The 23074-nt window shown below is 47.6% G+C and overlaps 2 protein-coding genes across 2 annotated transcripts in view; one reads left to right on the forward strand and one right to left on the reverse strand.

Annotated features, from left to right (window-relative positions):
* APTX (aprataxin) overlaps positions 1-648 on the reverse strand; it is a 39118-nt gene extending 38470 nt beyond the window's left edge. Inside the window, exon 1 of the mRNA XM_074953699.1 lies at positions 580-648. The gene's annotated coding sequence lies outside the window, so the exon portion shown is untranslated. The remainder of the gene's footprint in view (positions 1-579) is intronic.
* DNAJA1 (DnaJ heat shock protein family (Hsp40) member A1) lies at positions 7-20859 on the forward strand. Its single transcript, XM_074953696.1, has 9 exons — positions 7-143; positions 328-469; positions 668-845; positions 1083-1187; positions 1401-1628; positions 5386-5500; positions 17327-17442; positions 19368-19468; positions 20077-20859. Exons 2-9 carry the CDS (start codon positions 338-340, stop codon positions 20293-20295), a joined length of 1194 nt encoding a protein of 397 aa, XP_074809797.1. The 5' UTR covers positions 7-143; positions 328-337; the 3' UTR covers positions 20296-20859.
* Positions 20860-23074: the final 2215 nt, after the last annotated feature.

Genomic DNA, 23074 nt, shown 5'->3' on the forward strand with positions numbered 1-23074 from the left:
GGCGGGACTTCCGGGGCGAGGCTTCGCCAGCGACAAAACTCCCCGGATGCGTTGCGGCAGAGACCGGCTTGGAAAGAACTTTCCAGAACAGCCAGGCGCGGCGAGCGCAGCCGAGACCGGAGCCCGCCCAGCCCCCCCCGCCGGTGAGTGGCAGCTGCACCGCACACCCCCCCCCCCCCGCCCGCCGCTATCCCATCCCGGCTCCTACCCGCCGCCCCCGGCCCCCGCGGCCCCCGGCCCCGCGCCCGCCGCCGCCCCGCCTGCGGCTCGCCCGCGCTGAGGGGCGGCCGGGCCCGCGTGCCGGGGGCTCACGCTCGGTTCCCGCAGGCTGCCCGCCATGGTGAAGGAGACCACGTACTACGACGTGCTGGGGGTGAAGCCCGGCGCGTCGCAGGAGGAGCTGAAGAAGGCCTACCGCAAGCTGGCGCTGAAATACCACCCCGACAAGAACCCCAACGAGGGCGAGAAGGCAAGTGGCCGCGCCGGGGGGGCGGGGCGGGGCGGGGCCCCTGCCCGCGGGACTCGCGGGCCGGGCCGGGCCGTAACTCTCCGGGGGCGGGGGGTTTCCGGGGCACGTACCGGCCTCCGGCCCGGCTCGGGCGAGCCGCTGGTGGCGGGATGCTGGCGAGTCGCGGCGTTAACGCGCGTTCTGACCTGTCTCTTGCAGTTCAAGCAGATTGCCCAAGCCTATGAAGTGCTTTCTGATCCCAAGAAGAGAGACTTGTATGACAAAGGTGGCGAACAGGCTATTAAAGAGGGTGGTACTGGCAGTAGTTTTGGGTCACCCATGGATATTTTTGATATGTTCTTTGGAGGAGGTGGAAGAATGCAGAGAGAGAGGAGAGGTAACTTGGCTGTTTCCGTGATACTCCCTAAAGTGACCATTTACTATGGAAGTGTTTCCTGTAGAGTGTGTAACTGTTCAGAGTATGGCGTAAGATTATGGACACTGACGTCTGTAAAACACTTTCTACAAACTAAACAGTGTTGTTAATGCTCTGCAACAGTGTCTAAGATTATTAGAAACAGTATCCGGTTCCAAGCGAATGACATGTTAGGTAAAGCCTTTTTGCTCTTTACAGGTAAAAATGTTGTTCATCAGTTGTCAGTAACTTTGGAAGACTTATATAATGGTGCAACAAGAAAACTGGCTCTGCAGAAGAATGTGATCTGTGACAAATGTGAAGGTATGTTAATGTTCACTGTTGGATTTTTATAATCTAAATGTTGTTTTTCAGATAACTGAATATTGGAATTAAAAGTTCATTCAGGTTAAAAGAAACCCTGGATTTAGATTAACTTAGCTCTATTTTTAGGTAAATTGTAAACGTACTTCTAGTTTTAAGTTCCTTTTTAGAGAGAAAACACAATCAATTCTAATTACTTTGTCTTGTCATCAGGCCGAGGTGGTAAGAAAGGTGCAGTAGAATGCTGTCCCAATTGCAGAGGTACAGGCATGCAAATACGAATTCACCAGATAGGACCAGGAATGGTTCAGCAAATCCAGTCTGTGTGCATGGAATGCCAGGGACATGGGGAGCGTATCAGTCCTAAGGACAGGTGTAAAAGCTGCGTTGGAAGGAAGATTGTTCGAGAGAAGAAGATTCTAGAAGTTCATATTGATAAAGGTAATGCCTTCAAGGGGAACTTGGCTGATTTTTGTAATATCTTGATAAGGGTACTCAAACTGGGGGTTGGGGCCCCGCAGGGGGTCACGAGGTTATTACATGCGGATTTGCGAGCTCTCACACCCCCCGGCCCCCCAACCCTGCTTTGCCTCCAGCATTTTAATGGTGTTAAATCTATCAAGTGTTTTTAATGTGGGGGGGGGGGGGGTTGTACTCAGAGGCTTGGTATGTGAAAGGGGTTACCAGTACAAAAGTCTGGGAACCCGTGCTGTAAATAGATTTGTATTAACCTTGGATTTGCATGATACAAATTTCAGTAATTGAAAAAGAGCTTTTACCCGGTGGCAGTGTTACATACATGTTAAAATGTGTAGCAATAGTAGTGCGTATAGCTTACTGTTAAATGATAAAACCTGCGCAGAGCCCTAAAGGGTAGACTTGGCTTCAGATGCACACAGCTTGATGGCTAATGGTGGAAATTACTGCTCACTTCTTCAGTGAGCATTAACTTGACTACACCTAGTGCCATGTTAGTTGCATATTGATTACTGGATATGCAAACTGGATTGATTCATGGTGAAGAGAAACTGACAAGCAGACGACTATGCCAGAATGCTGACTAATTACTGACACTGCTTAAAATCAGGCAAGTGGAACGCTTGGTGATGAGTGAAGTTGCTTTAGTATTACCCCTTCAGGAATTCTGTGCACAATATTTTAAAATTGTCAATAAATAAATACGGAGGCTCCAGCATGGCAGTGGGGAACACAGCCCCCTGGCTGCATGGAGAGGGGAGATCATCCTGCAGTCCCCATTTTCTCTCCTTTCCTCCCCCCTCCCAGACAGGGACTCAGCAGTGAGGCTGCACTTGACCCTGACACAGTGCAAGAGCTGGGCCTGCCCCAGGAACACCCTGGGGCCCTGCCTCTCTGCGCCAGGTGTAGGCAGGCTCAGCCCAGCGGGATCAGTATTTGGAGGGTTTAGCATGGAGCAGTCTTGGTGCTGGCAACTCAGTGGGGGATCTGGATTCACGTAGGCTTGTTGGCGGTGCACAGGCAATGGGGCTCTGCAAGGGGGTCCAGGTGAAAGTGGGGAAGGGGGCTGCTGCTGCCAGGGGGATACTGCATGTAAGGCTGCTTCTTCCGTTTCCCCTCCCCTCGTTCCCTTTTTCTCCCACCTGTGCCCCGCTGCAGGCATTCACCATTGTACAGAAACAGGATGGCTCCCAGCACAGAGAAGGGGGCGCGACTGGCGCTAGGACCCAGAGGCAGTGTCCTGCTGCAGAGTCAGCTGGCCTTTGTGGAACCCTCTTTTTTTCACCTGGGCAGCTCTGTGTGCTTGCAGAAATGGGGGGAGGAGGGGGGGCGGCAGTGGCACATGACCCTGTATGCCTCCCCAAATTGCGCCATGAGCATCCCCAGCCCTATGCCCCCCATGTAGACTTACCTCTCTACTGGCTGCTCCAGACACCAGAAGCCCCACTGGCATGTGTTCAGTTTTGCAGCTTCCGTTTGCTTCCCTGTCACTTTCTGTGGGGAAGCAAATAAATTTGTGGGGGTGGTGCAGAATTCCCCCAGGAGTATGTTTCCACTACTCTTGAGGTTTGCACAAATCCTGGTCATTCTGCTGTATCTCAGTAAGAGAACAGATCTGCTAAAGTTGTGGTGTAAAAACAATTCTAAGTCTGTAATGCTTAGAACTCAATCTATTAAGTCATCCGAACAGTCTTGCTCCAGGTGCTACTGACCTACATTAACTTTGCCAGATATTGTTTAAGCAAACCACAGAGTTCACTGCAAACAACTCTCTTCAGAGGTAGGGGATGGGGAAAGGCCATATTGTGCAGCAGATGCAAGAAGCTTCTATTGCTGAATAGGCCTTATCAAAAGCTGATCAGTACTGGCTGTGGAAGAATTTGGGCAGTCAGATGTTAACAGCTTGACAAGCATGCAGCACACCCCAACTGGCTGAAGTGCCTGACTCTCCCAGTAATTTCATTCTACATCTACACTCGAAGTCTCTGTAATATGCCCAGAATTTTAAAGGAGGATGAATATTGAAGCCACAGTTACGGGTGGGGAGGAGGAGAGCAGAAGTTGGCAGTAAGATACATGCAACACTTCCAGGATCTAGTATCTTCATCTTGAATGATTCAGACCTAAATATGTCCTGATTAACATGGTTGAAGCATGCAGGCCTCCAGGGTGCAGAGTGCTTTTCCTTAGTGCCTAAGGGAGTTGCATGCCTTTTGACAATACTATCCTTAATCGCTACACTGTTGCCATATCTCTACAATTTGGCTGTTTGCTGTCAACTCAGCTGGGTGTTGAGTAAACTCTTCTTCCTGGATAAGTATCCACATCACAAATTACTGTGCTTAACACTCCTGGCAGTCTCTGAAGCCAGGGTCTGAGTTCTGATGTGAGCATCCAGTCAGGATTGGATACTGGTAATACAGTATGGCAAAGACTACACTGCCTGTATGGTCACTTCATGTATGAATAGAGAACTTCAGCATATAGTATGAAGTCCTAAAACACAAGCTTAAATTACTGTAGGATTCCACTTCCTTGCACTTGATTACCATTCTTTTCTGTGCTTGACTGTTTCTAGACTGTCCATGCACGGAGACAAGGTGGGTGAGGTAATACCTTAATGGATCAACTTCTGAGAGGGTGAGACAGGCTTTCAAGTTTACACTGAGCTTTTTTCAGGCATATACATCTCCATGCACTGTTTTGTAGACTACTTCAAAGACTGCTTGCTTACTTATATCCTGCTCCTTCTCATTGACTTAGCAGCTGGACAAGCAGATACCAAAAGCATGGTTTCCCTGGGGGGTTGGGGGAGGTGCTCAGGCCCTGTCCCCGCCTCTTCCCACCCTGTTGTGCCCACTCTTCCCCCTCCCTCCAGTGCTCCTTGTTGTCAAAAGCTGAAGCATGGTGGGTGGGAGGGAGGTGATCTGGCAGGTGGTGAGTGCTGAGCACCTACTATATATAGGTTGCAGAGTAGCAGCCGTGTTAGTCTGTATTCGCAAAAAGAAAAGGAGTACTTGTGGCACCAGATAAATCGGTTAGTCTCTAAGGTGCCACAAGTACTCCTTTTCTTTCTACTATATATATTTTCAGCCCCTCCCCGTGGGTGATCTGTGATCAAGAGACTATTCCACCAGTCTTCAAATGAAGAGACTTAGATAACTAAATCAGAGAAGCCGGGTGTTAGCCCCAGTAGGAAAGACCTGCCTGGTTGTGTAGCATAGCTTTTTGATGTGAGAGAACTGGAGGTCTTATGAAGAGGATTTCCTATTTACATACTTGCAGCTTCAAAATCATGCTTAACCCCAGTAGCTCTGCAGCAGCAATGTACAAAACAGCCAGTAGGTGGAAATACAAGGAGGCTTTAAGCAAACCACTTGGGACTGTGATGATGGTAAGTAGTCATCTCAGCTGTTCTTCTGCTTTCATCAAGGAATGACCTTTATAGGTGGCAATCCTGACTAGAATTGGGCTGCTTGACAACTAGCTGAGTGTGTCCAGCAGTTCAGTGTGCTGCCATAGCCCAGATTGCCTTCATGCAGGGCTCTGGAAATGTAGCTGGTTAGTCATGTGTAGTGCTTTGAGGGGGGCAGGGGGAAGTAGATGCAATATCAGAACCTACCAATTCCAACTGTTTTGTAGCACAAGTTAGAGCCTGCTAAAGTGATACTATTTTTGTACTGTAGCTATTTCAATTCTAATTAATGTGCCTTTGCAATAGGAATGAAGGATGGTCAGAAGATAACATTCCATGGGGAAGGGGACCAAGAACCAGGACTAGAGCCAGGAGACATCATTATTGTCTTGGATCAAAAAGACCATTCTACATTTACAAGGTAAAGATCTAGCTGAAAGACCTACACTCACAAGCTTGAGATGTTTCTGTGTTGTCCAGAAACTTCATACATCTAAACTCAACCAGTGCTATCCAGCTAGATTTCAATTGCTCTAAGCTGGTTTATAGAGTTGGATGAACGCTTGGCTTATTCTTTTAGAGCAGTGGTCCCCAAACTGTGGAGGAACACTGGGGGGTGGGCGGGGCATGCAGTGTGGCCCTGGCTGCTGCTGAGCCAACTGTGCAGTAAAGGGGGACAGACAGATTCTATTACAGGGGGTGGAGTGCATGACAGGAAAAGTTTCAGCACCACTTCTGAGTCTCTGGATATTTGCAGAGATACTTGTTCAATTAGTCTTATAGCTGGCATTGCACTTGTTGCTTTGCAGATGTAAGATCTGTCCAAATGGCTTCTAGACAAACCAAAGAGTGGGTAGTTGGGAGTAGGATATTACAAAAATCGAGGTCAGAATCATGAGGTTTTCCTGAATGTTCAGCACGTGCCTTCATGCTGACTTGCTGTGAATATCTGCAGTGATTATTGCAAGATGTTATCAAATATCAATCTACTCCATTACCTGTATTTTCAAGCTGCTACTTTGCTCAGCCATAGCTGTTACACAACCAAGCCTGGTATCAAGAAAGATGAAACTAAACTTCAGGTCCGTCTTTCTCCATGTGGATCCTGCTTATGGTGCCCATGCTCATCAAACTTCCAAGATTAGAATCTTCTGACAGGCACTACCTCAGACAATGCTGATGTACTGCCTGTCTCTCTGCCCCCCTCCTGAGGGCATATTAGGCAGGGCAGCCCCAGCCGCCTTTCGGTTGCTCTTACCAGTGGCAGGGAGATGAAACTCAGTGGTGTCTGCCTGGTACCCTGTAATATCTTTTTAAATCAATTTTGTAAATACTAGCACTATGTATTAGTTCAGGGGTTTTCTACTGCCTCCGATGCATCCAGGCAGGGCAGAGTTGAGCAGTGCTGAAAGGGCAACTCAGTGCAGTATTATTCTAAACTGAGCACAGAGCCTGATGATCAGCTTCCTAGCCTGTCCAGGGTTCTTTACCTTACTCAATTCCACAGGGTGCTTGCAAAGTCCACTCTGGCACTTGCAGAATTCTCAGTGGGTCAGACTCCCTCATGTTTGGTCTGGTACTGTTTCCAGGGTTCTTATGCTACTGGCAGACTTCTTACTATTGACATTTCACCCCTGGCACCAACCCCGGTACGAATGCCACCAAAAATTAATCTTTTTTGGTACCAGTATTCACCCTATCCTACCACTGAGGTCAGCACTAACCCCTAGAACAGATTTGCTGTTCATATTCCCCTACACACTCTCTGCAGAATCAGACCCTTCACCAGACATCCCCCTCCATCCAGGTTTTCATGATGTAGGGCAATTTACAGCTCACCCTCAATCATGCCAGCCAACTTCAGGGGTTAACTCAGGCGCCTAAATCCCCCAGAGCATGTTGACATCCATTAGCAGACATCACCTTGGGCATCAGGGTCTCCTCAATCTAATCCCTTCAGCTTCTCACCCTTGCCTCATTGGACATTCTGGGGGCCCACTGGACACTGTTGGAGCTGCTTTTGCTCCTCTTGCAAATGACCCCTTTCCCGCTAGATGCTGTTTGATCACCAAATAGATCTCTCAAGGTACTGCAAGAAAAAGTGGAGGCCAAGGCTTAGGAGGAAGGATAGAAAGGAGAATCCTTTCAATCCCTCTCAGCTGACTACTCCTAAGAATCCATCTTCCTTTTCACTGAATTACATGTTAGTTTTACAGAGTTACTTGCTCCAATGCCATCTGACCACTTCAAACCCTTCCAGGAGTTGCTGGGAAGGATTGCAGACACTCTGGACACAATTATCTGTAGTGCAAGAAGAAGCACATAATTAGAATGGAGGATGTTATACCTTCCAGGCACGTTGGCAGTGTCAAATGAAGGTAATCTAGACGCTGCTAAACCTGTGGCAGACTCCTGCTGCTATACCTTCAATGCTGAAACAGACAGGAGACCAAGTCCCTCGAGCAACTTGAATATTTTGTCTGCATCCAGCTTCTGGCTTGCTAGTGGTATCTGCAGCACAAGAGAAATCCATGCTAGGACCGCCTAAAGCCACCCCTAATAACACCCCTCCAAGAGATCTTTTAATCAGAAAGACCTACTCAGTATCACTTCAACTGCAGATGGCCACTAGTCAAGCCATAAATGACTGTTCAGCCTGGCAGAGAAGTGTCATCCTTGACAAGCTCCCACAGAAATCTGAGATCCATCGTTTAGGAAACTGTTAGTAGCTGAACCCTGTTCCAAGCACCTCTGGATAGAGCTGGGTGAAACTTTTTAGATGAAGAGTTTATTTGCTGCAAATATGTAGTTCCAGTCAACTTGACAGTATTGGCAAATCTGATGCAAATTTGCCAGGTAGCTTCACCAAAACTCTGAGGTTAGTCACATAGATGTTGATGATTCCCTTTGTCCCAATGGTCAGGGCACTCAGCTTGGTTTGAATCCTCTCTCTGGATCAGGGACTTGAAGTTGGGCCTCCCCATCCCAGGTGAGTGCCCTAACCACCAGGCTATAGTCACTTTCTCTCGTCCTGTTACTGTTCCATTTTCTATAAGGTAGAATAGATTCAATAGGAGATGGTGAGAGCCCCATAGAATGCCCTATAGCTTGGTGGTTGGGTCACTCACCTTGAAGGGAACTGGGATTGTTTAGTCTGCAGAAGAGAAGAATGAGGGAGTATTTGGTAGCTGCTTTCAACTGCCTGAAAGGGGGTTCCAAAGAGGATGAACCTAGACTGTTCTCAGTGGTACTAGATGACAAAACAAGGAGTAATGGTCTCAAGTTGCAGTTGGGGGAAGTTTAGGTTGGAAATTAGGAAAAACTTTTTCACTAGAAGGGTGGTGAAGCACTGGAATGCATTACCTAGGGAGGTGGTGTGGTGAAGTCTCCTTCCTTAGAGGTTTTTAAGGTCAGACTTGACAAAGCCCTGGCTGGGATGATTCAGTTGGGGGATAGATCCTGCTTTGAGCAGGGGTTTGGACTAGATGACCTCCTGAGGTCCCTTCCAACCCTGATATTCTATGAACAGGTAGGGGGAAAGACCTGGGTTTAAATCCCTACTCCAGGGCCCCAACCACTGGGCTAAATTATAAGGTGGGCACCACAACCATTACCTCTTCTAGCCTTTTTGTCAATAAAATCCTCTAAAAGTGCCCGGAAACAAATGATTTGGGGTCAAATAGCATGTTCCGTTTACCCATAAGACTTCTGACCTCACCAAAAAAACCTGTAATTTTTGAATTTGGTTTGATCTGAACAAAGCCTTTTTTATGGAGTTGCCAGAGAGGTAAACAGTTGTTTTCTGGGTTTTTTTGGGGGGGCCTGGCTTTAGCCATGTATCTCTCAGATTAAAATAGTCCATTCCATGACTACAGCCATCACCACAATAAGGGCATCCTGTTTACAATCCACAGGGATTCTAGAGAAGTCCAAACAACTATCAACAATCTTTTCATTGAATGACAAGCTATTAGCTCCTGCAAGGATGACTTATGTACCCTAAAGGAGCACAGGGCCTGCTGTCAGGAGAAAACATGTCATGTATCCAGGCTAGTTCAGACAGAACTTTCTCCCGTTGGTACCAGATGGTGCTGATTATTCAGAGTCTCACTTTTCCCTCAGATAGTCCCCTCCCTTCCCAGCAGCTGGTTTCTCAGTTGGGTTCAGAGCTATGTATCAGTCCAACTAGAGCATCCTTATGTCTACCCCATTTTTGGTTCCTACGTTTCCCATTTTTCTCACCCATGGTCTGGGATTGCTACAGACCAGTGGATAACATACATCTCCTTTAATCTCCAGTCCCAGTCCTGGCCACTCACCTCCCTAGTTCCCTGATCTTCTTAAGGGACCCACCTTGCATGACAAACTGAGGGATTGTTGATGTGGAATCCTTACTACAGTGCTCAGGAGTTCAGAGGGAAAGATTTCTATTCCTGGTACTTATATCCCCAAAAGAACAAGGGATGCATCTTGTGCTGGACCTGAGATGACTACACAAACATACAGTGCACTTACATGATGACTTTTGACAGACCTCCCCTCCACTCTCTCCAAGGCTGGTTGAGGTCTGGTTACAAACCCATCAAACAGTGTATGGACACTCACTTCATGGTCCAAGTAGGAGTACCAGTTTCCCTAAACTGGATGATGACCTTGATGGTGTGCAAGGGGTACCATTCTGTAATCTGTACCTTACCTCAAACTGGAACACTGATTACAGATGCATCCATGGCAGGTTGGAGAGGCCCATCTAAACCATCTGCAAGTTCAATACATGTAATTTTGGAGAAAAATTCTCAATCCATTTCAGTGTGCTGTAATTCCGTACAAGTGGACTACCCTGCAGAGCCTTTGTACTGCTACTGGAAGGAACTACTGTACAGATCTGGCACAGCACCTCTACAATGTATATCCACAGGTGGGGGTGCCAACTCGTCCCTCCTCCCCAACTTGTCAGGAAGCAATTGTCCTGTGAAGGTGGTTCCACCTTCACACATCTTAGCTCCAGGGCACGTCACCTACCAGGAACAAACAATGGAACAGATTTCTTCACCAGACACTACTCAGCCAGCCATTAATGGTCACTGGAGAATTGTTCTCAAGCCTAGCAGATGACTCCTTGTGACAGAGTAAGTTTAGGAAGGTGGCAAGCCAGTCCCTGGTCTCAAAGTTGAGAAACACTGATCTAGACCTGTTTGTAAACAGGTACAACAATGCCCACAAGTTCTGCTCCAGGGCTGGTGACAAGGATGCCTTCCTCATTTCTTGGTCTCAAGGTCTTCTCTACCTTTCCTTTTTTTCCTCCATTGCCATGGCTCAGAAGGAAGATCTGTCAGACTTGCCAGCAGAGTAATTATCCTAGCTTCTTGTTGGACCAGACAGCAACCCGTGGGCCGACTGCATCCATCCACACAGCCACCAACTTCTCTCCCCAGTCTGCCAGACTTATTCTGGGAAACTAGGGGACATTCTCCATCTAGGCCCATCTGACTGATTGGAAATTGGCTCCCTACAGACAGGGACTGCTTTACAGTGATCCAGTAAATACTTGCATAGAGCAGGAAGCTCTCTACAGATCAAAGGAGAGAAGTTTCTGTCTGGACTTCACAGCACTGATGCTTTAGAAGCCCCTATTCCTGAGATTTTTTTTAGCTTGAATTGAAGGACATGGTCATCTGGCTTCGTTACTGATTCTATCAGAATTTGTTTTGCTGCAATTTCAGCATGCCATCCCCAGTACAAGCTTTTATGGTGACTGGTTCTGGCCCATCCACTCATTTGTCTCTCTTCCTGGGACCTGTATGTAATTCTTATGGAACCTCCTTTGAACTTTCATTGAACTGCTCTCTCCACCATCTTGCATTCAAACCAGCCTTTTTCTTGGCTGTCCTGCCTAACAGAGGAGTTAATTGTATTCAAGCACTGTTGGCAGACTCTCTCATGCTGTTTTCCATAGGGGTATGGTGATGCTGAGATCCCTGAAGTTCCTCACCAGCATGCTGTCAGATTTTCACTTAAATCAAACTGTCAGACTCCTTGCTGTCCTCAAATGAGGAAGAGGCTGAACATGTGGACATTTCCAGAGCCTGCCTGCCTGCCTTCAAGTGATTGCTCATGCCCACTCAACTTAGTTGTGCATCCTCACACCGGTGCCGCCAGTTTTTTCCCTCCGCAGTATCCCTAAGGGACTAGCTCTGGTGCCCCCTGGAGTGATGCACACATGCTGCAGCATAGAGAGCCCCACCAGCCCCATCCACCCTCAGTTCCTTCTTGCCACAAGTGACCGTGCATGGAACTGGTTCAGCTACAGCTAGTGCTGCTGCTTCTCGTTCGTTCAAACCCATTTACCTCATTTATATGGGGGGTGGTTTCCCTCTAGTTTCCTTAGTCATGAGAGACTTTAAGCCTTGTGACGGCTATAAAAGGCCCATGCCCATTAGCAATCCACAACGGTTTACGGTGATTGGGCGGCGGTCATATGGAGTGCAGAATCTGCAAGTCCTTCAAGCCCAGAATGAAGAGCGTGACATTCGCTTGAAAGCACGTAGTTTGCCCTTACCGTGATGCCAGAGCAGCACTCCAATTCAGCACTGAGCACAGTGACCTCAGTGCATAGTACCCCACCGATTCCCCTTCTGTGGCTCCAGCCAAGAAACCCAGGAGTATGGGGCAAGGAAGGCCTCCAGCTTCCTGGAAGGGAAAGGAAAAGTCTGGGGTGTACCAAGCCCGGTCTCGGGCACCTCTTCACCCCCTCATGATCTTGGACCCCAGTTCAGGTCAAGCAGTGTAGCCCAGCCTGCTACCCCAGATAGCAACAGGTCCTCGTCAGCTCCAGGTACCGTCCATGCCGGAGGCCCTGCAAGCGGCGCAAGAGATTGTCCCTCCTGATGCTACCCAGTCTGGTCCCTGCAGGGTCCCAGTCACTGGGTAAACCTGCATTTGGACCACCACAGCCTACACCTTTATGGCAACACTCCCTGTCACACGGGACGTCCTTCCAACAGTCGCCCTTTTGCAGCTGATGTGCTTCTGACAGTGACTGGGGCCACAAAGCTTCCACCTTCTGATCTCTGGACCTCAGACAAGGGCAGAGAGGCTCAAGGCATGGCTCACTGATGACCAGACACAGACCTTTGAAGGCTTGCGCTCCCTCGGCAGTTTCAGTCTGCGCCCGGAGTGTTAATGCTTCGGGAACAAGTCAGGGGACCAACGGACCATCGCCAATCCCCCAGGGCAGCATCACCACATGCAGCTGCATTTTTCGCAACACCTAGCCCACTCTGGTTTCCCAGTACCGTTTGTCAAGTGTGAGGCATAGATTACCGGCCCGGGGCTGTCGCAGATCCACCAGTCGCCTAGGCTCCGATCCAGGCGCTTGTTGAAATCTGCCAGATCCAACTCTGGGAGGAGCGACCAGTACTGATCGGGACAGAGCCACCACTCACCCCCATCTTGGTCACAGGGGAGTGACCGCTCGGGTTCAGAGTAAGGTTCCCTAGCTGCAGGACAAGCTCAGATACCTATGGTGCAGACTAAGTCAATGGCACAACAGCCGGCACAGTGGTACCCATGGGGGTTCACTCAACCCTCCCAGGCCACCCACTCAGTATCCAGAGAGACTGGCTACCTCCCTCTTCTGTGCTGCTGCCCCCCTCCCTCCAGTTCAAGAGGCCTCGACTGCAGGCACAGGAGGAAGTGGGTGACCAAGCCCCCGGACCACCTCTGGTTGCAGAGGACCCCTTGGTACTGGTTTTCTCCTCCTAGTCGTCAGACAAGGCTATAGCAAGGGCTCCCTCCACCGATTCCCCCAGGATGATGCTAAGGCGCATCAGCAGCTGTTAGAGGGTCGCTGTGAACCTGGGCCTCCAGGCTGAGGAGTTAGAGGAGCCTGCAGACTCCTTTGATGATCTCTGCCCTTTAGCTTTGCCCCTACATGAGGGGGTTGTGAAAATTACAAATGCCCTCTGGCAAACCTCCTCCTCCTTGCCTCAGATCTCCAAGAGGGCAGAGTGCAAGAACTTTGTGCCATCCAAGTACAAGTACCTTTTTATACCCACCCTGCTCCCAATTCCCTAGTGGTAGAGGCAGGGTCAACCGGCGACTATCCCTAAGAATAAAGACTCAAGGAGACTAGACTTGTTTGGGCGTCAAGTTTATTCTGCCTCCAGTCACCTCATTGTTCAGGGCTTCATGGCTTCTCCTCTCTGGTCTTTCCTCCGAGGCTCAGCAGTCAGTGCAAGACCACCTTTTCCACAGGCACGCCCTGTTCGCAGAACAGACCCACAGTAAACTCTGGCCTCAGATTCCCACAGGACCATGAAAACACTGGGCCAGTATGTCCCCGGCCCTTCCTGTAAGTGGTTTAAGCCGCAGCAGCCTCAGAGCCAGGGGAGCCACCCTTGCCAGGATCCTCCTCATAAAATATCCATAAAGAGGCAGCCTGGCTACCAACCCCTGTCCACATCCTAGGTGGGCTCAACCTGCAGTAAGCAGACTGGCAAGCGCCCATTTTGAGGGTATACCCAAGGGCAACCTACTAGGCTGTTCCCCAGATCCTTCCTTCCCTGTTTACCAACTGCCTTTCTTCCTTCCCTGCCTGGACGTCTATAACATCAGACCAATGGGTCCTCAATATGGTAGTGCAGGGTTACACCCTTCAGTTACTTTCTGCCCTCCTCTTCCCCCCCCCCCCCCCCCCGCACCCTGTCCCTCTTCGGGGACTCTTCTCATGCAGGAGGTAGAGGGACTACTGCAGCTGGATGCGGTGGAAGTAGTTCCTGTGGAGTACAGAAACAAGGGGTTAATTCCAATACTTTTTAATCCCCAAGGGTGGTCTGCAGCCCATACTAGACCTGCGGGGCTTGAACTGCTATTTAGCAAAACTGAAGTTCCACATGGTCTTCCTGCCCTCATCATCCCCTCCCTGGATCTGGGAGACTGGTTCTCTGCCCTCGATATGAATGATGCGTACTTCCATATCGCCATCTTCGAGGGACACAAACGCTTCCGGTTCACAGTAGGTCCTGACCACTATCCGTTCACAGTCCTTCTGTTTTGGCCTAGCAACAGCATCATGGGTATTTACCAAGTGCACATCAGTGGTGGCGGCTTACCTCAGACATCGGGGAATCAAGATCTACCTGTACCTTGATGACTGCTCATCAAGGGCAACCCCAGGTCCAAGGGACATCGCAGTGCTGCTGGCCATGTGCTGTCGGCTCGGCCTGTTGGTGAATGACACACAATCCACGTTCGTTCGGGTACAGAGGATAGAGTTAATCGGAGTGGTGCTTGACTCAACCTGTGCCGGGGCATTCCTGTCGCTGGAGAGATTCAGGGCATTAGCAGACCTCATCATGGAAGTTTCCATGTCCAAGTTTGCCTGCATCTCCTAAGTCACATGGTGGCATGTACATATGTTGCGCGCGCCATGCCAGGCTCTGGATGTGACCCCTGCAGCAATGGCTGACTGTCTACTCCCAGTCCAGGCCACCTGGAAAAGGTGGTCACCATTCCCGCAACGATACTCGCCTCACCCCAGGAATGTCCTGGAAGGAGTCCCCTTCGGCAGCACTCCCCACTCAGTCAAGTTCTTGGATACCTCGGATCTTGGTTGCAGGGCACACCTCAACAATCTCCAGACCCAGGGTACGTGGTTCCCAGTAGAGATGACGTTGCACATAAACATTAAAGAGTTCGGGGCAGTCTGCAGGGCATGCACAGTCTTCCTTCCTCACCTGTCTGTCAGTCTTGATGGACAACACAGCCTCAATTGTCTATCAACAGACAGGGAGAAGCTTGATCCTATGCCAAGAGGCACTCAGTCTTTGGGACTTGTGCATCAACCACAGTATCAGTCTAGAAGCATGTCACCTCCTGGGGATCAAGAACACATTAGCGGATCACCTAAGCTGGGACTTCTCCTCTCACTATGAGTGGGCGCTCCACCATGAGGTAGCCTGCTTGGTCTTCCAGAGGTGGGAATATCCCCAAATGGATCTGTTCGTCTCCAGTAAAACAGGAAGTGCTACCACTTCTGCTTCAGATGGGGTCTGGGCAAGGGCTCCCTCTCCAATGCTTTTCTTCTGTCCTGGGTGGGAAGCCTGATGTACGTGTTCCCCCAGTCCCACTTGTCAGTAGGGTCCTGGCAGAAGTCAAGAGAGACAGGGCCAAAGTTATCATGATCACCCCAGCGTGGGTGCCCCAACATTGGTTCAGCACGCTGTTGAGCTTGGCAGCAGTCCCTTGTGGCCCCTGCTGGACTGACCAGACCTATTGTCACAGGACCGCAGTCACCTCTTGCACCCCAACCTTACATCTCTCCATCTCATGGCATGGATATTGCATTGCTGACCCCTGAAGAATGGACCTTCTGGCAAAGTGGACAAGACTTTTTTCCACTGGGTGGCCAAACGGGGCATCTCCCCTTTGCATTCTTCAGTGCAGTCGATCTCTGCCTTTCATCCACCTGTCTGGGGCAGACTGTGTTTTCCCATGACATGATGGCCAGGTTCCTCCAGAGGTATCAAGACCTTTTTCCTCAAGTTCAGTCCCCAGTCCCGCAATGGGATCTCAACTTGGTTCTGTCCAGGCTCACGGGCCTAGCCTTTGGCCTCCTGCTTCCTGTCTCACCTATCGTGGAAGATAGCTTTTCTGGCGGCAGTGACGTTGGCGAGGCAAGTCTCCAAGCTGCAAGCCCTGACCTTGCAACTGCCTTCCAGCGGCCTTCTATAAGGACAGGGTCCAGCTCCAGCCCCACCTGGCTTTCCTTCCCAAGAAGGAGTCCACTTTCCACATGTGCCAGGACATCTTCTTTCTGGTCTTCTGCCCTAAGCCCTATGAGACTAGTGAAGAGAGGCACCTCTGCACTTTGAACATAAGGGCCCTGGCTTTCTACCTAGATCGGACAAAACCTTTCTGTAGGTCGACTTAGCTTTTCATCTCTACAGCTGATAGAAATCCTCTGTGGACACCAGGAGGCCCTTCATCTTTTGCATAAAAGCTTGTTACAAGCTGGCAGGGGCCCCACTGCCACCAATTGTCAGAGCCCGCTCGACTAGAGCGCAGGCATCCTCGGTGGCCTCCGGCACATGTTCCAATCCAGGACATCTGTAAAGCCGCGGCATGGTCCTTGGTACACGCTTTCATGGCCCCCTATGTCATCACGCAGCAGGCCAGGGACGACACTGGGTTTGGCACAGCTGTGTTGCAATCTACATGTCCATGAACTCCTTACCCACCTCCATGGGTACTGTTTGGAGTCCCCTAAGTTGAATGAACGTGAGCAATCACTGGAAGAAGAAAAGATACCTTTTTCTGTAACTGGTGTTCTTCAAGATGTGTTGCTCATGTCCATTCCGCAATCTGCCCTCTTTCCCCACTGTCGGAGTTTCCAGCGAGAAGGAACTGAGGGTGGAGGGGGCCAGTGGCTTTCTATTTATTTGTGGATTGATGAGCAGAATCCACCCTTACAGACTTGGAACTTACTGATCTTACAATAACTGATTCAGGAATTCTCCACATGGATCTTATGTCCACCCTCCATCACAGCTCCTTCAGAGTCCCTCTCTGCTTTGAGATTCTGGATTAGCCAGAGAGCTGAGGTGGCTGTGGCTGCTATGCCTGTTACCCCCTTGGGGGGGGAGCTCAAGCACAAAGGGTGTGTAGGTGTGGCTCCAGCAGACGCTGCTAGCCAAAAGATTCTGATCTCGCGTGCCTGAGGTGCATGCATGCCAAGTGGGATCTACAGACAAAACAGCTAAAAAAGCCGTTTCTGTAAGGCAGCGGTTTTCTCCCCTTAGCACCAGCCATCAGTGGAAGTGGAACAAAATGAGCAGCAGTGGCAGGCCTTTAATTTAAAGAGAACCATCACCACACTGCTGTAAGCATGTTGAAATCCTCCATGGCTCTTTAACAGTTTAGCCAGTTGTAGCATACTTGGCTTTCTCCAAATTTGGCGTAGGGCAGACAATAGGAGTGTATGCAATCTAGTCACTCATGTGGGAGTAGGGCTAATTGGGTCTTTTTGTCCTGGCCAAAGCCAGGTTAGTTTCTTGGGTGGTAGACAGCTTCTTTGTAATCTTCCTATAACTAATCTGTGTGGGGAGGGAAGGGTGGACTAATTTCTGGAATAAAATCCAATTTCTGCAAAGACCTACTAGGCAGTTCTAGTGTTAAAGATTTTTTCCAAAATCTTCAGAGCTCTCTGGCATGTGATGTATTTATTCAAATGTAAACTGTTCTGTAGGCGAGGTGAAGACCTGTTCATGTCCATGGACATACAGCTGGTTGAGGCACTGTGTGGCTTTCAGAAACCTATTGCAACACTGGATAACAGAACTATAATTATTACCTCTCATCCTGGTAAGTGTGTTTAAATCTATTGCTGTTAAACTTGTGCTGCTAGCAACATTATCCTTGAGTTCTCCAGTTGCATAGTAAAGGGACTAAAAGAGCATTTCAAGTAAGAGTATTGGTTTAAAGTATTAACTTGGGCCAGAAAGTGTAAATCTCTTGGTCAAAGTCTTTTATACTGTAAACACTCTATTTAAAAAGATTAAGTTTTAACTAGTATGTCCTGGTGGATGAGATTGGATTAATAACTCAAACTAATGAAAGATGCGACTTGTACATCGTGGTGTAACTTTCATAACTAACTGCACTCCACTCGGCAACAGATAAGACTCTCTCACATGCATGGCTGTTTGTAACTTAACTTGACTAGATATGTGGGGGGAATTTAAGAAGGCCCCAACTCCTGTGAAAACTGGAGTTCTTGAGCTCAGAATTCATGGAATAGTGTCTCTTCAGTCAGAACACACTGCATAAGAGGGCTTCTTTCAGGATGCATGAACAAACAATTGCATATGTACGCAGTGGTGGTGTAGCTGTGTCGGCCCCAGGATATTAGAGACAAGGTGCGTGAGCTATTACTATATTGGATTAACTTCTCTTGGTAAGACAAGCTTTTGAGCTCCACAGAGCTCTTCAGGTCTGGGAAATGTACTCAGTGTCACAGCTAAATACAAAATTGAACAGATAGTTTTAACATACTTAGTTATGCTAAAACTAAGTTAAATATGTCCTAAGGGAAGATGATGTGGCCTGTTACTACCCATGTAGTCATAGGTAAGGCTGCGAGTCTGTCATGGATTCTGTAATTTTCTGGGATTTTTGCAGCAGCCAGTGTCCCTGACCCCAGGACCACTGAGGTAGTCTCCTACCATCACCACAGCACCGCATGCCGCTGCCCCAGAGCACTGTAGTGCCCTGGCCATGCCTCTCCTCTCCTCTTCCAACACCAAGATTTAGTCAGGGATATATTGTACAGGTCATGAGCCATGAATTTTTGTTCACTGTCTATGACTTTTTTACTAAAAACACCCATGACTAAGGCTAAGTGTCGCAGAGGTCATGGAAGTCACAGAATCTCATCAGAAGCAAGCACCCGACAGACCAAGACACCAACTTAAAGCAACACCAGACACAACCAGAACAGATGTATAACAGCCCCCACAGCACCCCTTTCAAGATAGAGGGGTCCTACACATGCCTATCACATGTGGAGTACCTCATTCAGTGCACTGACTGCCCCGATGACACCTATGTAGATGAAACCAAACAATCACTACACTCAAATGAACTCTCACAGTAAAATGATAGACACAAATGCCCTGTCATCTGTGGGTGAACACTTCTCACAAAGCGATCACTTTATCTGACCGTTAGTCGTCCACAAAGGACACCTGCATAACACTTTCAAAAGATGAGCTTGGGAGCTTAAATTCAAACTCTGCTAGACACTGAAAATCAGATTGGTTAGACACTATTTGAAGCTTATTACAACAATCTGTAACTCACTAACTCTTTTTACCCTATGACTACAGGGGTGTTAACGGGCCACTTCACCTTGAATGATCCCTTAGAATATGTGCTATCTGTTTGATCTTCTATTTAGCTGTGACACTCAGAGTACCTTTCCCTGACCTGAAGAAGAGATCTGTGTGGCTTGAAAGCTTGTCTCTCACCAACAGAAGTTGGTCCAGTAGAAGGTTACTTCACCCACCTTGTCTCCAGTCACATTATATAGCCTTTTAAGACCACTTCTGGGTAGAGGAGAGTTGGCATTACCATTTACAGGCAACCAGGTTTTTAGCAGCCTTTATGAAAGGGGATCTGGATCAGTATAGTTTCATGAATGTTAGCCCAGAAAACATGGTGTTGAGGGGAGATCACACAAATGTAGTAACTATAACAGCTTGTCTTCTGTGTCTGGGTTTTTGTTTTAGGTCAGATCGTCAAGCATGGAGATATCAAATGTGTGCTGAACGAGGGTATGCCAATTTATCGCAGACCGTATGAAAAAGGGCGCCTGATCATGGAGTTCAAGGTGAGAGTTCAGGCAGCTGTGTATAGTTAAACATGGCTCAGCACTGAACATGGTGGAAACCTGTCAGGTTAAAGCTGACTTCTATTTCTAATGAGGACAAGAAGACAGGCACTCAATCTTTACTTGTTTCTGCCTTCAGTTCTACCAAAGTCTGTGTAAACTAATCCAATATACAGGGTTATGCTGCTTAGAATAAGCTGAAATACTGACATTTTAAAAATAACTGCCTCAAATAGCTTGGAGAGGATCTTAGATGTGGACACTTTTTTTTTTTTTTTTTTTTTGGAAACTACTTTATTGGAACAGTCATCTTGTAGGCAAAACATAGTGCATAGAGAGAGATCTGGAAAACCTGATGATGGAAGGCAGCCAGATTGTATGAGAGGTTGGACAAAAGTAAAAATGCATTCTACTTGCTAGCTTGGTTTTTTGTTTTATCCCTTGGGAGACTTGGGAGTCTAGAGCTGCCGAAAGAGCCCTAGGATTCTGCTACAAGCTGATGCTTGTAGGAGCAAGGTAGCACACGCCTCTCAAAGCAGTAATACTGTGTGGTGGAGAAAAAACTGTTAAAGACTGTTCATGAATGGCCATCCTTACTGATTTTTCAGGTAAACTTCCCAGAGTGTGGCTTCCTCTCCTCTGATAAGCTCTGTCTATTGGAAAAACTTCTACCTGCAAGGAAAGAAGTGGAAGAAACTGAAGAAATGGATCAGGTAGAGCTGGTGGACTTTGATCCTTCTCAAGAAAGAAGACAGCACTACAATGGAGAAGCCTATGAAGACGATGAGCATCATCCTAGAGGTGGTGTTCAGTGTCAGACATCTTAAAATGGCCAGTGAATACCCATTGTGATGCTTGTTTTGTATGCATTAGTGGGTGAGTGAAGACCTACAAGCAGCTCACTTGCTCCTTGCTATTGTTTGTTTTAATATTCAACCATAGTTGTGTTTTTTTAAAACAAGTTAATGAATAAAATCAATAATATTAGAAAACCACACACTGACTTTGCAATTTATGTAAAGTTCAGGGTGCAAGCTCAGCTGAAGTTGACCAATGAAGTCAGCTACCCCTGGCTGCTTGTCTTTATTTCAGGCCTTGTAATTCTTGTATTTTTATTGTGTGCAAATGCACTGGCTTAGATTAAGATTGAGTGGTGGTCTTTTAGATTCTATGCCCTGTTAATGAAGTATACCCAAGTATTTATTTATAGTTCATGTTAAGATCAGTGAAAGTTTCTGTTCTAATCAGACTGTAGAACATAACCTGTGACTGTTTTGGACTTGTACTGCTATTCATCAAATCAGGACTTGCTCTAATGCAGCTGCACAGTGCTGTACTGATTACCTCACTCTGACAAGGATGTGGTCCATCTTCACATGCCCACTTAAACTCCCACAGATGCACCAGCTCCCTCAGCCTGCTGGATTTGAGATTTTACAGATCCTTTTGCCTGCCAGCTTCATTCTTTTGTGACCCACTAGTGGATTACAAGTGAAACTTCCTGCTGTTATAAGCACAGGCAACTTGTCAGGCACTAGTGAACAGTGGGACGGCACTAACATGCCTAATTAAGGAGAGCTAGAATTTTAACCCCATAGTCCTTATTTGTGAGTGAGGCAAGCAGAACAGCTGAGCTTGCTATTCTAAATCCCTAAAGTAGTCTCAGCCTACTGATGTGAAGTTTGACCTCCAACTTGATGCATTAAGTTAGAGGAAGTACCACAGACTCAGTACTGGGGAGTGAAGGTGAAAGGTGTATGAACCCTGTATAAGGAATTCAATATTAACCAGAAGAGTGGATGACCAATTGAGAGTCCAGTATTTGTATCAAAGTTCTCATCTTTCTGTGTGCATAATCTTAATCTAATTCTTGAAAGACTCTGTATTGTTCCAGTTATTGTAGGCAAAACTTTTCCAATATAATTACAAAACTGTTCAATGGCTCCTAAGACTATTTTGTGATATAATGTTAGTCTACTTTCAGGCTGCTTTTGGGGGCTGAAGGGGGGAAATGCACAAAGTTTCTGAAAAGGGCTGCATTCAACTCAAGTCACGTGTATTGAAATATGAAGTTGCACATTTTAGTCAAACTACCTACTTAAAATACACTAGACACACAAGGTGGGTGAGGTAATATATTTTGTTGGACTAACTTCTTTAGGTGTTCTTGCTCCCTGTTGTCTTCAGATTTGTTTATTTTTCACAAATCTAGCAGATTTACTAATAGTGGCTGGTTTCAGAGTAGCAGCTGTTAGTCTGTATCCGCAAAAAGAAAAGGAGGACTTGTGGCACCTTAGAGACTAACCAATTTATTTGAGCATAAGCTTTCATGAGCTACAGCTCACTGCATTGGATGCATTCAGTGGAAAATACAGTGGGGAGATTTATATACAGAGAACAGGAAACAATGGGTGTTACCATACAGACTGTAATGAGAGTGATCACTTAAGATGAGCTATTATCTCCTTTAGAGGTCCAGTAATTGTAGGCCCACTCAGTTGTCTATTATAGAGGAATTCCGTTACAGTTAATGGAGAGGGGTGTTGTATGGTTGTCAGACAACCACACGCTTCAGGAAAATTTCCTTGCCCCACTGCACTGGAAAGACATTCCATGCTAGTGAAGCGAGCAGTGTACCTCACAGGCATGAGCAGGGGCACTGCAGCCTCATCACACAAGCTGGCTGTGGGCAGGTACTTACACTTTGGATGGTTTTCTGCACAAAGCGGAAAAACGTTTCAGCCATTGCTGCAGTAGCTCTTGGCACATAATAAATGCAGTGGCAAGAGGCTTGCTGTGGGGTAAGACGGTAAACAAGCCACCGTGCAATAACCCAGAGCAAACGTACTTGTCTCCTCCATAGGTGAATCTAAAGGTGGTGGTTTTGCTCCACAGCCGTTTCTCCTGTAAGAGATGGTGTATTAATCGCTCGTTGGCTTAACTACATATTTCACAGGAACATATTCCTCTTTAATGCCTTCTGGTAAGGGGAACAGTTCAGTGCTATGATACATTTGCTGTTTAGTAGCTTAGTTTAAAAACTAAACCCCACCTTTTCAGTCTAGGACAAAGTTTGGGAGGCCAGAGACTTAAATTTTTCTACAAAACTTTTCTCCTAGGATTTCCTTTGTGACCATGGGTAACTCAGCCTAAGTGTACAGAATAAGAGGCTTGATTTTTTTTTTTGTAATGTTCCTTGAGCTTCTCAGAGGGACTCTGTAGAAAGGCAAATATTTAAAATTTAAAGCTCCATGCACTGCCTGTCTGATGAAAAATGGCAGGTACATTTTTTGCTGATCTCCAGCTGAGTGTTTCCCAGGGAAAATTTTTTCCACTTAAGCTGTTCACTTTGCATATTCTGTGCATTCCTTCCTTTCTTTTGCATCACCAGCACTATAATATTCTGCAGCTCCAATTCCAGCCACAGTCAAACCTGCCAAACTACTTGTTCATACACACAAGTGAGGGCAACCTTCTGACTCAGCTCTGGGAATGTGATGAACAATTCTGTTGATGCAGAAGACAGAACGGAATCAATTTCCTTCCTCATGGCTGCAGCATTTCAAGGAATAAAAATTTATCATAGAAGCTAGGAAATAGTGTTCC

This window comes from Natator depressus, chromosome 5 (genome assembly GCF_965152275.1).
Source record: "Natator depressus isolate rNatDep1 chromosome 5, rNatDep2.hap1, whole genome shotgun sequence".
NCBI lineage: Eukaryota > Metazoa > Chordata > Testudines > Cheloniidae > Natator > Natator depressus.